The sequence below is a fragment of the Bos taurus genome, chromosome 27, assembly GCF_002263795.3.
Source record: "Bos taurus isolate L1 Dominette 01449 registration number 42190680 breed Hereford chromosome 27, ARS-UCD2.0, whole genome shotgun sequence".
Classification (NCBI taxonomy): Eukaryota; Metazoa; Chordata; class Mammalia; order Artiodactyla; family Bovidae; genus Bos; species Bos taurus.
The window spans coordinates 31244204-31258833 of NC_037354.1; the positions used below are offsets into that span (position 1 = coordinate 31244204).

Genomic DNA, 14630 nt, shown 5'->3' on the forward strand with positions numbered 1-14630 from the left:
TTGAATGAATGAATGGCTGGAACATATGCAGTGTTACTGGGGAGTGGAGGATATTTTGTAATGGACTGGTGGTCAGATTATTTTAAAATTGGCTCCACTGCCCTGCTTCATTAAACAGAGCAGTGCTTTTGGACTCTGCTTTTGGACATCATTAGTTCTTATACCCAAGGCTGGCACATGGTGATGCCTTGAGGAGCTGCTGGGGTTGAAGTAAGCTTGCCTCCTTACTTCATGGTCCTGCACCATGTTGCTTTTTCAGCTCTTGTACATGTTTTAAAGCAGTTCTCAGATCTCTTTTGGCTATTCTGGCATCATTTTCTTTTCTAAAAATCTGCCTCATCTAGGACTGATTTTGGATTGACAGATGACTTTTGGTATTCTATACTCTCATTCTTGGGCTGGTTCTTGGGATAAATATTAAAGTATCAGTATAGGTTTTCTTCTGGTAAATAAATCACTTTTAATGGGAGCCAAAAATATTTATTAAACCAAATTGCTAACAGGTGTCACTTGATTATTGGCAATAAATTATAATTATTTACATTTAAAGATGAAATGAGACATCTTCTAAAGCCAACTTTCAATTATCTATGTTAGTGGTGGGCAGGGTACGTGAAAAGAACCCGGATGCATGTACTTACATGTGAGGTCTTTTTGGTGTAGTGACTGCTTTCTTGGTTAAATTAAAGTTTTGATGTGTCTGTTAAATTCCTGTGTATAACACATAATGATAACTAGAGCTAAATGGTTCTTGTCAAACAGGAGCTGTGTACGGTGCTACCAAGATGGCACAAGAGAGTGGAGATGGTGTTTAGATGTAGAAGCAGAAGACAGCATGGGGAAGGCAGGCAGGTGGATCAGGGAAGCCTGGTCTGCTTGATGAATTAGGGAGGTAGGGACGGTATGCCCCAGCTTCCGGGAGGATGAAGATCCAGGGAGCAGAAGGTCCCCTCTGTGGCTTCCTCAGGTGTCCAGGGAAAAAGTACTTTCGGCCAAGGATACGTTTAAAGTGGAACTGGAAAGAGAGAAATAGATACTCTAGGAGCAAGTCAGAGGAAACAAACCAGAGATGGGACTAGTCTAAACTCAGAGGATGTGAAAAGTGAGATCCTTTGGAAGGGAGGCTGGGGCTTAAATGTGTCGGGTATCTGATCTGACCTAAACATCTGTTGAATCACTACAGGAGTAACATAAATGATCACCAAATAAACATATCCCTGAAACCAGGGAACACTGAGATCTGAGTCTCATTTCTGTGTTTCTGATTACCCAAATCTATGTTGTTGTTGCTTAAATGCAAACAATATGAGCTTCAAACCTTGCCTGACAACATAATACCCTCTCTGCACAGAGTCCAAGCTCTACCTATATGTGTTGCTTTTTCTGATCTCCATTTTGGGCCAGTTATTGGAGTATCATCATCATCATCATCATCATCAGAGTTGTAACACGATGAAATATAATGAAATGACCTAATTACAGTCTTTTCTCTCTTCTATTGCATTTTTAGAAAATAGGTCAAAGTCAATAGGATGCTTATATTCTTTTCCCACCTCCAGTTTATTAACTGGAGTATTCATGTCCTGAATATACCAAATGAATGAAAAGGATGGTGTATGGAATAAAGATTAAAAAGATAGCATTCGTGTTGCCATTCTGTGTTATGTACATCTCTCTTCCATATGCTCTAACCACTCATTTTCCGATTCCAGAAAACTTTTGTGTGTGTGTGTGTGTGTGTGTGTGTTTAATGACTTGTAAACATTCCTGACTTCCAATAGGTGGAATGGCTGAAAAACGAGGAGCCCATAGACTCTGAACAAGATGAGCACATTGACACCAGGGCGGACCACAACCTCATCATCCGGCAGGCGCGGCTCTCTGACTCCGGGAATTACACTTGCATGGCGGCCAACATCGTAGCCAAGAGGAGGAGCCTGTCGGCTACAGTGGTGGTTTATGGTAAGACCAGCCCAAAGGCCTGGAGTGGATAGAGAGGATAGGATGCAGAGGGGTAGAGGGAGGTGCATTTCCTTAGAACTTTCTGTGTCTAGCACTGAAGGGACTCCAGCGGGTTTCCATTACAGCGCCATCTCCTGCCTCAGCCCATTGGTAGGTGACGCCTATAGCCGTGAATGTATTTGCTCTTTCATCCAAGATTAGACTTCCGGGGGATAGTGAGTGACATTTTCAATCTATTTTCAAAAGAACTTTAAAAGACTTTTCTTTGCCTCCATTGTGTTTACATTTGAAAAGAATCGAGGTGAGCAACTTCTGCTTCCCACTCTTCCAAACCCAACATCTACCCCATCCTCCCCACACTTGGCTATTCGCAGTTCCTCTTCTGGCATATGAAATCCACCAAAAACAAACATGACTATTTGCTGAATAGTTCAGGTAATGGATAAGTGAAATTCCCAGCTATTGAAGTAAGCACTGCCTTCCACAGTAGAAGAGCCCTGGGATTGACGTTTGAAGCACTGAAAGTTAATAGAAATTCAGATGCTGGTATTTTCTTCTTCTCCTCTGGAATAGCAAGTGCTGTAGAAATATGTTGATGACTTCTTCCTCTGGTTCATCATTTCCTTGCAAAGTAAATTCTCTGTGTCCCTCCTATGGTCTACAGAAGAGTAGACTGGGAGGTGGAGACTAGATCAGCCCCACGGTTGCCACACAGTGGGGCAGCCGGTGAGGGTCCCCACTGGTCTCTTGGTCCCTGGATGCCCAACTCACAACACCTGGCAAGTGGCTTGCACATAGTAGGCAATCAGTAAAAACCTCTTTCCTTTCTTTTTTTTTTTTCTTCTCCCCTCCCCATTTTTCTCTCTCAGTGAATGGTGGCTGGTCTTCCTGGACAGAGTGGTCAGCCTGCAATGTTCCCTGTGGGAGAGGATGGCAGAAACGTTCCCGGACCTGCACCAACCCAGCTCCTCTCAATGGTGGAGCCTTTTGTGAGGGAATGTCAGTGCAGAAAATAACCTGCACTGCTCTCTGTCCTGGTGAGATATGCGTAGATTTCCTTTCCCTTCTCATCCACCACCACGATCGAGCTGGTGTGAAGCGTTCAGTAGAACCTACCTTCCCAAAGTCAACATCTTCCAAGTTCTTAGAACAGAGCCTTTGTCCAGAGTACTGACACGGAAGTAATTGTAATAGCAAGAACATGGATGAAATACCTCTATGTGGGGGCATAGTTTTTCTCTTCATACTCAGATTACCCTAGACACTCAACATCAGTAAGCCAAATGTTTTTATGTATTTTTATACTACCAGTGTTTGATTGGGCCAAGCCATGCCCTTCTCTCCTTGGGTTCTCCCATTGTGTAGTGTTCATCTGTATAATAGGGTGTAGTGAATTGCCTTTGAGCACAAAACAGGTACCAAATACTTGACCTTTTATCATCAGTCATCATTCAACTAACCTCATCAGGTTTACCTTTGCATTTAAGACAATGCAATTGGCAGAGATTGCATCACAGCCATTTCTATTTTACATTTGGGCTATGATCGCCTTCCTTTCTGAATAGAGGCTTCATTTACCAAATATGGCTTTTACAAGTTCTTTTGCTCATCTTACTGGCTATAACCCAATGTATACAATGAGAAGTAGATGAGCCAGAAGATGATTTTTTGAGTGGGAAGCATATTCTCCCACTGAGAAATAAATGGATCCTGGGTCTCACACGCATGATCCAACATTAAGTCCAAGGACACTGGACCAGAGACTTGTGTCTTTAAAATTGCAAATCTAGTACCACTCAAAGCTAAGGCGAGGCTTTTGCCAGTTGCCTGTGCTTGGAGTTTCATTTTGAATTTGTATTCAGTACACATTTATTGAGTGCTTACTATGTGCAGGTACTGTGCAAGACACATTTACACAAACAATGTCCTTTAGTTTTGTGTTGTGAGTTTTATGATTCCCCGATTGACAGAAATAGTAAAGTCAGGCTAAGTGCTTGCTTAGGGTGGCTCAGCCAAAATGTTGACAGAACCAAGACAAGGACTCAGATATTTCGCTTCAAATTTAGTATTTTTATTTTACCCTATACTGGGCTTCCCAGGTGGTTCAGTGGTAAACAATCTGCCTGCCAGTGCAGAAGACACAGGTTCAAGTCCTGGATCAGGAAGATCCCCTGGAGAAGGAAAGGGCAACCCACTCCAGTATTCTTGCCTGGGAAATCTCGTGGACAGAGGAGCCTGGCGGACTACAGTCCGTGGGGTCACAAAGAGTCAGACACGACTGAGCGGCTGAGCATGCACATGCTCTTGACTAGTCTCTCTAGATTAAAAATGGCAATATCTTCAATAACCCACATAAGCACGGTTGCCCTATTCCTAGGAGGTAGTGAAACAATTGCTTCCAACAGCTGCCATAATCTCTAGGGTTGTTTTTTAGTGGAATTAAGTTCAGTTTGTTCGTTTCTACATACAGCAGCAATCTATGACCCAAGAGATTCTATTCATGTAAGTCCTGGTATCTTGGGGCTTGGCTGACCTGTTTTAGTTTAATACTATCAATATATATGGGTGTAACTTTTCATTATTGAGGGGCTTTTAGGACTTAAAGAGCATTTATTCTACTTTCTGTTCTAAACTGTCAACCCACAAGGAAGTAGTGATTACCAGTGGTTCTTGCACAGAGTGTATCTGTCCATCTAAGTGCACTTGGGCATAAAAGACGGGGAAAGAATGGATAATTAAATGATTAGCGAACCTGAGGGCACGGGCAATTCACATGTTTGCCCAAATTCAGTAATTGGTCTCATCCTGCAATAGCAAGAGAATTACACCACTGCTGTTGTTCACCTGTCTCTTTAGGAAAGAAACCATGGAGAGAAGATAAACAGATAAATTATTTTCTTTCTGTGGTGGTGGTGATTTCTTTCAAATCCAGCTCTAAGAACCACAGTGGCCTTGGGGTGAGTCTCCTGACAGCTGTCAGATGCAGTCTAACGATGGCTCCTTCTGTTTCCCTTTGAAGTGGACGGGAGCTGGGAAGTGTGGAGTGAGTGGTCGGTCTGCAGCCCAGAGTGCGAGCATTTGCGGATCCGAGAATGCACAGCCCCTGCCCCGAGAAACGGGGGCAAATTCTGCGAAGGTCTAAGCCAGGAATCTGAGAACTGCACAGACGGCCTTTGCATCCTAGGTAAGAGCTTACGGTACACATCTTCTGTGTCTGTCCATCATAGGAAAAGATGCTATGATAATGCCAGGACCATTGATTCTATGAAACCAGTTCCCAGAAAACAGAATCCCCCAGAGCAAAAAGAAAACGGGTGGAAAGTGTCAAAGAGAAGACAAATAGGTCACTTTAAACATTGTTACCACTCTCATTTCCACCCGTGCGTATATTTACCGTGATAGTAACTAGATATGGTTGGGAGAGAAATGATGTAGGCAAATGTGTTAGACTTTGGGGCTTAGCAGTTCTTTTCTTATAGGGCCCATTGTCTTTAGGTTTGGTGAAATTCCGATCTGGATCAACGTAGGCTTGTTTTTCTCCCAAGAATTTTACCGGACTCTAAAGCATTTTGTAATCCTCAGAGGCCACGGGACATGCAGTATGACCAAGGGACATGCGTTTTAACTGTTACCTTACAGATGGGGCACTGAGGAGGTGGCTGGGTTTGTCTCAAATTGGTCTGGCATGGCCCAAAATAGAATGCCCATTTCAGAACTTCCAAGCCTTTGTGTTATTCCTGAGGTTATGTTTTAACTTCTTCAAGTGACTGTCTGCCTGGGTATGAAACCATGGGAGGATTAAATAGAACCACACAGAGGTGAGTTTTAATTTGGTGGTATCCCTTACTAGCTTTGTGATCTAGGGGAAGTCACTCAACTGCTTAACTTCTATGAATTGTACCAAAAGTACCCAAAAAGTGCCTATTTTTGGTTATCTCCTGGGACCAGCATTAAAAGAATATATTTTGAATATTTCATGGCACGGAATAGGTGCTCTATAAATAGCAATCCCTTCTCCGCTTGCCCATTGAGATGTGCTAAAGGGTATATTGATTTTTCTTAGATCCTTCAAAAACAGGAGATTCGAGGTGTACCTATTCTTTAGAACTAGGTTGCCTTCTAGGATGATATCCAGCAAAAAATAATGTAGTTCAATAATTTGTCATCTTTTCAGGACTATGTGTCACTTTTTATTTAGGAAGATTATAGTATGAAGGAGGCATCTAAGTTGTATTTATTTTTCTGTGTCAATATGACTAGCTATGCTTGAAAGCAAGCCTCTACAAACAGTCATATTTTCAGAATAAGTCGAAATGGTTAATGCATTAGTTAAAATGATCAGTACATTGAAACAAGCGCTACCTCATAGCCCCATAATTCCTTTACTTGCTCAGTTCAAGTACTGAGTGATCTGTATATGTCAGATACAATACAAAGGTCTATAATTAAAGGGAACCAAATCATGGGCTTGCCTGGTGGCTCAGATGGTAAAGAATCTGCCTACAATGCAGAAGACCTGGGTTCAGTCCCTGGGTTGGGAAGATCCCCTGGGGAAGGGAATGACTACTCCCTATAGTATTCTTGCCTGGAGAATCCCATGGACAGAGGAGCCTGGCAGGCTGCAGTCCATAGGGTTGCAAAGATTCAGAGAAGACTAAGCGACTAACACTTTCACTTTCCCCCCACCATCTCAGTAGTGAAAGGGCCTTGCTCTCTAGTAAATATACCATCACAATCAAGATAGACAATGTTGCCATTCATCCCCAGAGTTTGCTTGTGCTCTTCTGCAGTCATTTCTTTTCCCCTACCCCTAAGCACCACTTTTCTGCTTTCTTTCAATTGTCATAATGTGTTTGACATTCCTTCATTCTGCTGCACCTATCAGTAACTAACTTTTTATTTTTGTTAAATAGCGTTCCACTTTATGGATCTACCGCAATGCTTATCCTTTCACCAGGTGATAGGCATAGCGTTGCTTCCATCTGGGGGCTCCTATGAACAAAGCTGCTATGAACCCTTGTGTACAGACCTTGTGTGGACATGTATGTTCATTTCTTTTGGGTAAATACCTAGAAATGGGATTAGTGGTCCATACCATAATTAGGTATTTAATGATATAAGAACCTTTCTGAAAGAATTGTAATCGTTAAAATTTTTACCACTAGGATGTAACTGTGCTGGTTGTTCCACATCTTTGCGAGCACTTATTATTGGTCATTTTTAATTAAGTCATTCTAACGAATATGTAGATTTTTTTTATTGTAACTTGCACTTCCATAATGTCTAATGATATTGAGCAGATTTTCATTTGTTAATTGGTCATTTATCTGTGTTTGCTGATGAAATGTCTGTTCCATTCTTTTCAAATATACGGTGACAACACAAACTCATTAGCAAGAGGTTTAAGGAAATGTGTTTCTGGCTACCCTTGACCACCACCAGATATATCTGAAATATACCTTTAAGTTGTGACTATTTCTTGACATGTTTCTTAACATTGATTAGGACTATAGTTAAGACAATAATCTCATATATCTTCTAAAAAGCCCTTGACGGCATAACTGTGAGGCTACTGGTTATAGTTTAGATGATCATTAGATACTTTTGAAATATTAGAAATAAAAAATACAAATAAGAGAATACTGATTGAAGTATTATAGAACTATTATAGTACATAGTAATAACCTTCCCTGCCTGCCTGCTCAGTTGCTTCTGCTGCTGCTGCTAAGTCGCTTCAGTCGTGTCCGACTCTGTGCGACCCCACAGACGGCAGCCCACCAGGCTCCCCCGTCCCTGGGATTCTTCAGGCAAGAACACTGGAGTGGGTTGCCATTTCCTTCTCCAGTGCATGAAAGTGAAAAGTGAAAATGAAGTCGCTCAGTCGTGTCTGACTCCTAGCGACCCCATGGACTACAGCCCACCAGGCTCCTCCTTCCATGGGATTTTCCAGGCAAGAGTACTGGAGTGGGGTGCCATTGCCCTGTGGTATCCAACTCTTTGCAATCCCATGGACTGCAGCCCGCCAGGCTCCTGTCCTAGAATCCTGTCCAGGGGATTCTCCAGGCAAGAGTACTAGAGAGGGTTCCATGCCTCCCTCCAGGGGATCTTCCCAACCCAGAGATCGAACCTGTGTCTCTTATGTCTCCTGTATCGGCAGGCAGGTTCTTTACCACTAGCGCCATCTAACAAACACCAGTTGGACTTGAGCTTAGGGAAAATTCTATAAATGTCAAGCTTCAACCTTCGTTGACTGAAATTTAGAGTTCCTGATTGAAGACAGACAATGGTTAGCTCCAAATGTGAGAAAAAATGATCAAATATGTGAATATTATTTATTTGCACTTATATTGTTAGCTGAGTAAGACGATTCTGACCAGTCCAGATCCCAGTTTTAAAATCTGAAATATTGTATTCACCAGCGTTCTCCAGAGAAACAGAACCAATATGATACATACATAAGATACAGGGTATACACATACATATATAAAGATATTCATTATAAGAAATTGGCTCATATTATAGAAGCTGGCAAATCCAGAGTCTGTAGCACCAATGTCCCAGTTCAGAAGCTGTCAGGCAGGAGTCTGTCTTACCTGGGAAGGTCAGGCATTCAAATGATTAGGTGTGGTCCACACACAGTGTGGAGGGCAATTTGCTTTTTTCAGCCCGCTTATTGCAACTTTTGGCAACCCACTCCAATGTTCTTGCCTGGAGAATCCCAGGGACAGGGGAGCCTGGTGGGCTGCCGTCTATGGGGTCGCACAGAGTCGGACACGACTGAAGTGACTTAGCATAGCATTGCAACTTTGGTCTCATCTGAAAACACCCTCACAGACTAATGTTTTACCAAATATTTGAGTACCTGATGGCCTGCTCAGGTTGATACATGAAATTAACCATCCCAGATGCATGTGTACCTGTGAAGTTCCAAAGCCTAGCTCTTTCCTTAAAGCCAATCAAGCCGAGGTTCGGGCAGTTACTTGTTACTGAATGAAACCCTCCTATGAACCTGGACCATGTGTGGTCTTCTGTCTTACATGTGCAATTTAATGAGTATTCTGTTTCCATTTTCCAGTAGTGGAAAAAAAATGAGCAGAACAGTGGGCTTTAGAATATGTTCAGCATTGGAGGTGAAGAGCTCTGTTAAATCCCCTCATGAGTTTAAAAGGCTATGTAAGCCTTTTCTTTCTGTTCAATCTCTTCATTCCCCTATTCCCTTTTCTACTTAAGAATGGGTTTGTCTAGCATTCTTTGCCTCTGTCATATGCATATTAAGATGTCTGTCAAACATGATCAGAGACTCTTGATGGTTACAATGACTAAGCTTTTGATGGAAAAATTGAAGCCTGTGAAATTGTAGATGTGAATGAGATGTATTTATACATCAGTGGGAAAGGAGTGTGTTTCTAAGAGCCTAACACTGGGATACAGTCTACCCTTTAAGACACAGAGTGGGTCCCATGTCAGCAAAGATGAAGTGCATTTGACTGTGTCTGCAGGAATCAATGAACAGCAGTCTAGTTAGATGGTGCCAACATTACTCTGTGCTTCTGGTTGGTACTCTGCTGAAGTGCTCTTGGTGAAACTAGCTGCGCTCTCGGGATGGAGATCCAATGAAGGCTGGGTTTGATTAAAATAGCATTTGGCAACAGCTTTATGGAGCAGTCACTTTGTGAAAGATCTGGGTCATGTTCCAATTGGGGAATTTCCTTCATTTGATTTTTTTTTTTTCCTTTATGCCAGACACAACCCTGAAGCAAGTCCTCAATTCCCCAACTTCTCTTGGCAGTTTCACAGTGACATTGCTTGGCTCTTGGATGACCTACAATTCTTTAATTTTTACTTAGCTCTCAACAAAGCATCTGGATTTCCTTTATTTCCTTTATTGTCCCTGAGAGCTGCATTTCTCCTAGAGACAGAGCTGCCAGCTCTGAACGATCGCTTTAATACTGGGGTATGATTGTTGCTTGGTCAGTTGTGACTGAGGCACAGGACCGTAGTGTTATGCTAGCACAGATGGCCACACCTAAATGCTCCCAACAAGGAAATAAATGCCCCAAGACTGGGAGGTTAGGCAATTGATGCCAATAGCAGTGAGTGCGAGGTTCCAAATTGCAAGCATAAACTAAGCATCCAGTGCCTTTGTGCTGGAACTGTTCTTTTCCAGGAAGATAATTATGTAGAATGCCTGTTGAGAGACGGGAACTTGTGGATCCATGTTTTCTAAGCTTTAACCTCAGAATCAGGTAGCTTTCTAACTGCGGTCCTTTCCACTTACTGAACTTAGCTGCTTCTGTGCTTGGAGGATCACTGATAGGTACATGTCAATGACATGTGCATTCCTCATTGGCAGGAACAGTAGGGTGAACGTGGTGGGGTGTTGTGTTTGAATCGGAGAAGTAAGGGGAACCTGTTCCCCACACTTTCTATTCCAGCAGATAGAAAACTAAAGGCTTTGCCTTCAGAAGTTTAAGTGAATTCGCTTCAGACAGGATTAGTGCCCAGATGGGCAGTGATGATGAACCCAGAGAAATGCCACAGGGGCCTGAAAGAGAAGCTTCGTGGCTGAGCTACCTGGTGGCTAATCCGTCCTTCTTGTCAGGATGTGAGATAGGTCAGTTCAACATTGACAGTTCAGAAACAGAAAGAGCAGTTACACGGTGCTTTGTTTTCATTTCTGATGGGTACGCTGATAAGAAAAGTTGGAGTTGACGGTTTGGAAACCTCATCAAGGATAAAGACATCCCATACAATAGCAGGTTCAAATAAACATCCCCAAGCTGCATCTCCAATCTATCCACATTGTCTGTTGAGCTATCTACTTACATGACCGAAAAGGTGAACCTGTAATCACATCAAAGGAAAGGTTGCTTTGGTAAGCATTTTTCCCTTGGATCATTCTAAACCTCATTGTTATCCATTACAGTAATTACCTGGGTTCCTTCCCTGTATTTTCTAGGGCACTGAATAAGAAAATGTTCATTCCAGAGTTGGCTGAGTGCATCTGAAACAACTCTTAGTTTTTGCTGGTGGTTTACCGAATGTCTGCTTTGTATATGGGATTATAACAGATGGACGTCCCTTTATTAAAACAAAATCCACACATCCTTTGGGCAAAGAGTCAGGACTCACAGGACTCATTCTTCAACTTTTTGTTGGATAAGTTCATGTTTCAGGGCCCACTGCACTACACAGCTGCCTGATTGTAGTATCATAAAATTGTAGTATCACAAAATTGTAGTATCACAAAAAAATAAAACTGGCATCAGCAAGATAACATACTAGCACAGTGCATTAAGTCGTCATGAAGTTTCCTACTGCTTGCTAATTCTCCCAAGGAGTTTTAATATTAAAAGCCCATTCCCACTCCATTTATAGTATATAGTAGGTATCCCTTTTTACATAAAGATTTCTCCTAGAAATACCCAATAACTGCCTCTGTGCATAACAAACAATTGATTAATTCAGAGTTGTCTTTATGTATTCTGCATAGAAGATGCAGATATAATATTGCACACCCACAGGAGTAATAAGAATGTAGATTTGGACACATATGGTATCATTAGCAGCTTAGCCACAGCCTTCCCCCAATGCCCCAGTAAAAACTCTCCCACGATGAGACCCAGTAAGAAGACCAGAGAATAACAGTCTTTAATGAGAAAGACTGAAGTGGCTCATAACTGAAGTTTCCCATGTGCTTAATTAAAAAAGAAAATAGAGATAGCTTAATACTCACGTGTCTTAGTGAAGGCATTTTTAAAAGATTCTACAAGGCTAAAACTGTTCTATTTGAGCCTTATGATAAGAGGACCTGAACTCAAGTACCACATCCTAAGTGGACCTGAGCATAAAAAAGGCAAAAGAATGAACCATATACAACAAATCACTGTAAAATGTCTCTGCTTTGTTATCCACCCCCTGTGGATTTTCTCCGTTTATGACTTGTTAACAAGAAGATAAAGACATCTGATTGTCTTTTTGAGCATAATCCACCTTCCAAATAAGGATTGATCTTCATCCGTTGGCCAATGATTGATATGTATTTAGTAAACTATTTAAAAGAAAAAACAACCTGGCCTCAGGCGTAGAAAAAGAACTTATGATTACCGATGGGGAAAGTGGAAGAGGGATAAATTAGGAGTTTGAGATTAACATATACACACTACTGTATATAAAATAGATAAATAACATGACCTACTATATAGCACAGAGAAATACAGTCATATTTTGTAATTACCTCTAAGGGAAAGAATCTGAAGAAGAATATGTATATATATGTATAGATAAATAGATAGATTCAATCAATTTACTGTATACCTGAAACTAACAAAACATTGTAAATCAACTATACTTCAATTAAAAAAACAAAAAACAGTGGCCTTTCTTACCAACCAGTTCTGAAACAAGTACTTAAGATGCTTTTTGTATGCAGGAAATGTTCATTCTGTCATCACTTTACTTTATTCCTTCATAAACCGGTGCCACACATACAGAGTCATAACAAAGTAACCTACTTAAGAACTTCTTTCTCAGCTAATACACATCAGCGCAATTGGTCCGTTTCTTTCTTCTGCTTTGTCCTATTCCTATCAACTACCCCCCGACAAACATATTTTAATATGAACTTTTACACTGTGCTTACATTCTTTGAATGTGTTTGGACAGGAAGTACTTTGTCATGCGACAGAAACATTTCTAGAAGATTGTTTATTTGACACATCTTGTTAACTTTGTTCATTTTATGGGAGGAATTGAAATAAAACACTTCCACTGTAAATAGGAAGGACTTTTGAATTAAATTTGGGCAGCTGGAGAGCAGGATACATTACCTCCAAGATCACATTACTCAGAGAGGGTATACACATCACCAAGAAAATTCAATAGACAGACAAGAAGGGATGCCCATGACAGTGTGAACTGGAGGCAGAAAACCCAATAGAAAGCTTAAATACATTTCTTCAGGAAGTGAAATTTTAGCCACAGTCGGTGGGCATACAAATTCATGACAAAAAAAAAAAAAAGAAATATTTGGTAGATGGCATCCCCAGAGAAGGCACTGGCTCTGAACTCAGGATGTGAGAAGGTCCAGAGGCTGAGTTGCCATGAGGGCTGGCCAGGGTGGGCCTGGGTTGAGCTGGCATTGAGAGCAAAGACTGCAGGGACTTCAGTGTCCTCTGTGGTCCTGAGTTGAGATGCTCTCTTTCTAAAATGTGAAAAATGACCATGAACCTAGAAATGAAAGAAATGAGGGAGCTGAGCCTACAGGATTTGAACATTCATCCTATAGATAGCAATCAGGTCCAAGAACCTGGGCTCTGGGGTCAGATTGCTTAAGTTTGAATTTTGGTTGCTAGGCTGTGAGAAAATTTCTTCATTTCTCTAAGCCTAAATATACTCATCTAGAAAATAAAAGTTATAATAATGCCTATTGGGACTTCCCTGGCAGTCCATTGGTTGGGACTCTGAGTTTCCAATGCAGGGGGCACAGGTTTGACCCTTGGTGAGAGAACTAGGATCCCACATGCCCCATGGTTCAGCCAATAAATAAATAATAAAACCTTCCGTTAAAAATAAAAAGTATTAGTGCTTATTACAAAGAGTTCCTTTGAGGAGGAAATGACTTAATCCATGCAAAGTATTGGATATCTACGTAAGTGCTCCATTTGTGTAAATAATAATGTGTGTGTGTGTTCACATTATTACTCTAGCAATGGGATTCTTCCTGTTGCAGAAAAAGTAGGTTTTCCATTTTCTCCAGAAGTATTGACAAATGACACTGTAGATATTTTGTTAAAACCTTTCCTAATACATCTGACTAATATTTCTTTGTAGCAACTAGTTCTGAGTGGTAATTTGAGACGTGCTGTAAGGAAACAGCTTACAAGAACCCTAACAACATGGTCAAACCAAAGGGTCAGCATCCTTTCCAAGAAACATCTCATGAGCATTGGGTTGGCCAAAAGATTGGTGGAACCTTTTGGCCAACCCAATAACTGAATGAACAGCTCTTGATTTTCCAGTCTTCCTTTGCAGATGGGGTTTAGTTCTAAGGAGGAGACAGACCAGGTGATCTCTGAGGTCCTAAGTCCTAAATTCTGTGATTCTAGTTAAAAATAACTCAAGGTGAATGCCCAGGAGAAAGGTCTCGATGATCCCCAAGTGAGAAAATCATTCCACATTATACTGACAGTTTCTCTCGTGTTATGAAATAGATGTGTCCTAACAACTGTGTTAGAAAATAAATTTTTATAAAGCAGATTCTAAGTTGCCAACACACACTTAAAATTCCTTCCTCACTGGGGGAAAATAAATCCACCACACACACTACTGGACTTTACAGCAATCTACGGATTCCAGGGTTATCCTCCTGGTCCAGTCATTCTGGATCAGTGATACTTGTTACCAGTCAGCATTCCCCTTGCTCCTTATCCCCCCATCCCCAAATTAGCAGTTTTGCCCTGTTTTTTTGTTTTGTTTTTAATATGAAGTAGAGGGACTTTGCTGGCAGTCCAGTGGCTAAGAATTCGCCTTCCAGTGCAGGGGGTACCAGGGGTTCCATCTCTGTCGGGGAGGTAAGATCCCACAGGCCTCGTGGTCAAAAAAAAAAACAAAAAACATAAAACAGATTTGCAATATTGTAGCAAATTCAATAAAGACTTTAACAATGG

At 41.4% G+C, this 14630-nt stretch overlaps 1 protein-coding gene across 1 annotated transcript in view; it reads left to right on the forward strand.

The window, feature by feature from the left end:
• Positions 1–14630, forward strand: part of UNC5D (unc-5 netrin receptor D) — a 637872-nt gene that overhangs the window by 511644 nt on the left and 111598 nt on the right. Inside the window, exons 5-7 of the mRNA NM_001192518.3 lie at positions 1782–1962; positions 2832–2999; positions 4982–5146. Coding sequence (NP_001179447.1) covers positions 1782–1962; positions 2832–2999; positions 4982–5146 — 514 coding nt within the window. The remainder of the gene's footprint in view (positions 1–1781; positions 1963–2831; positions 3000–4981; positions 5147–14630) is intronic.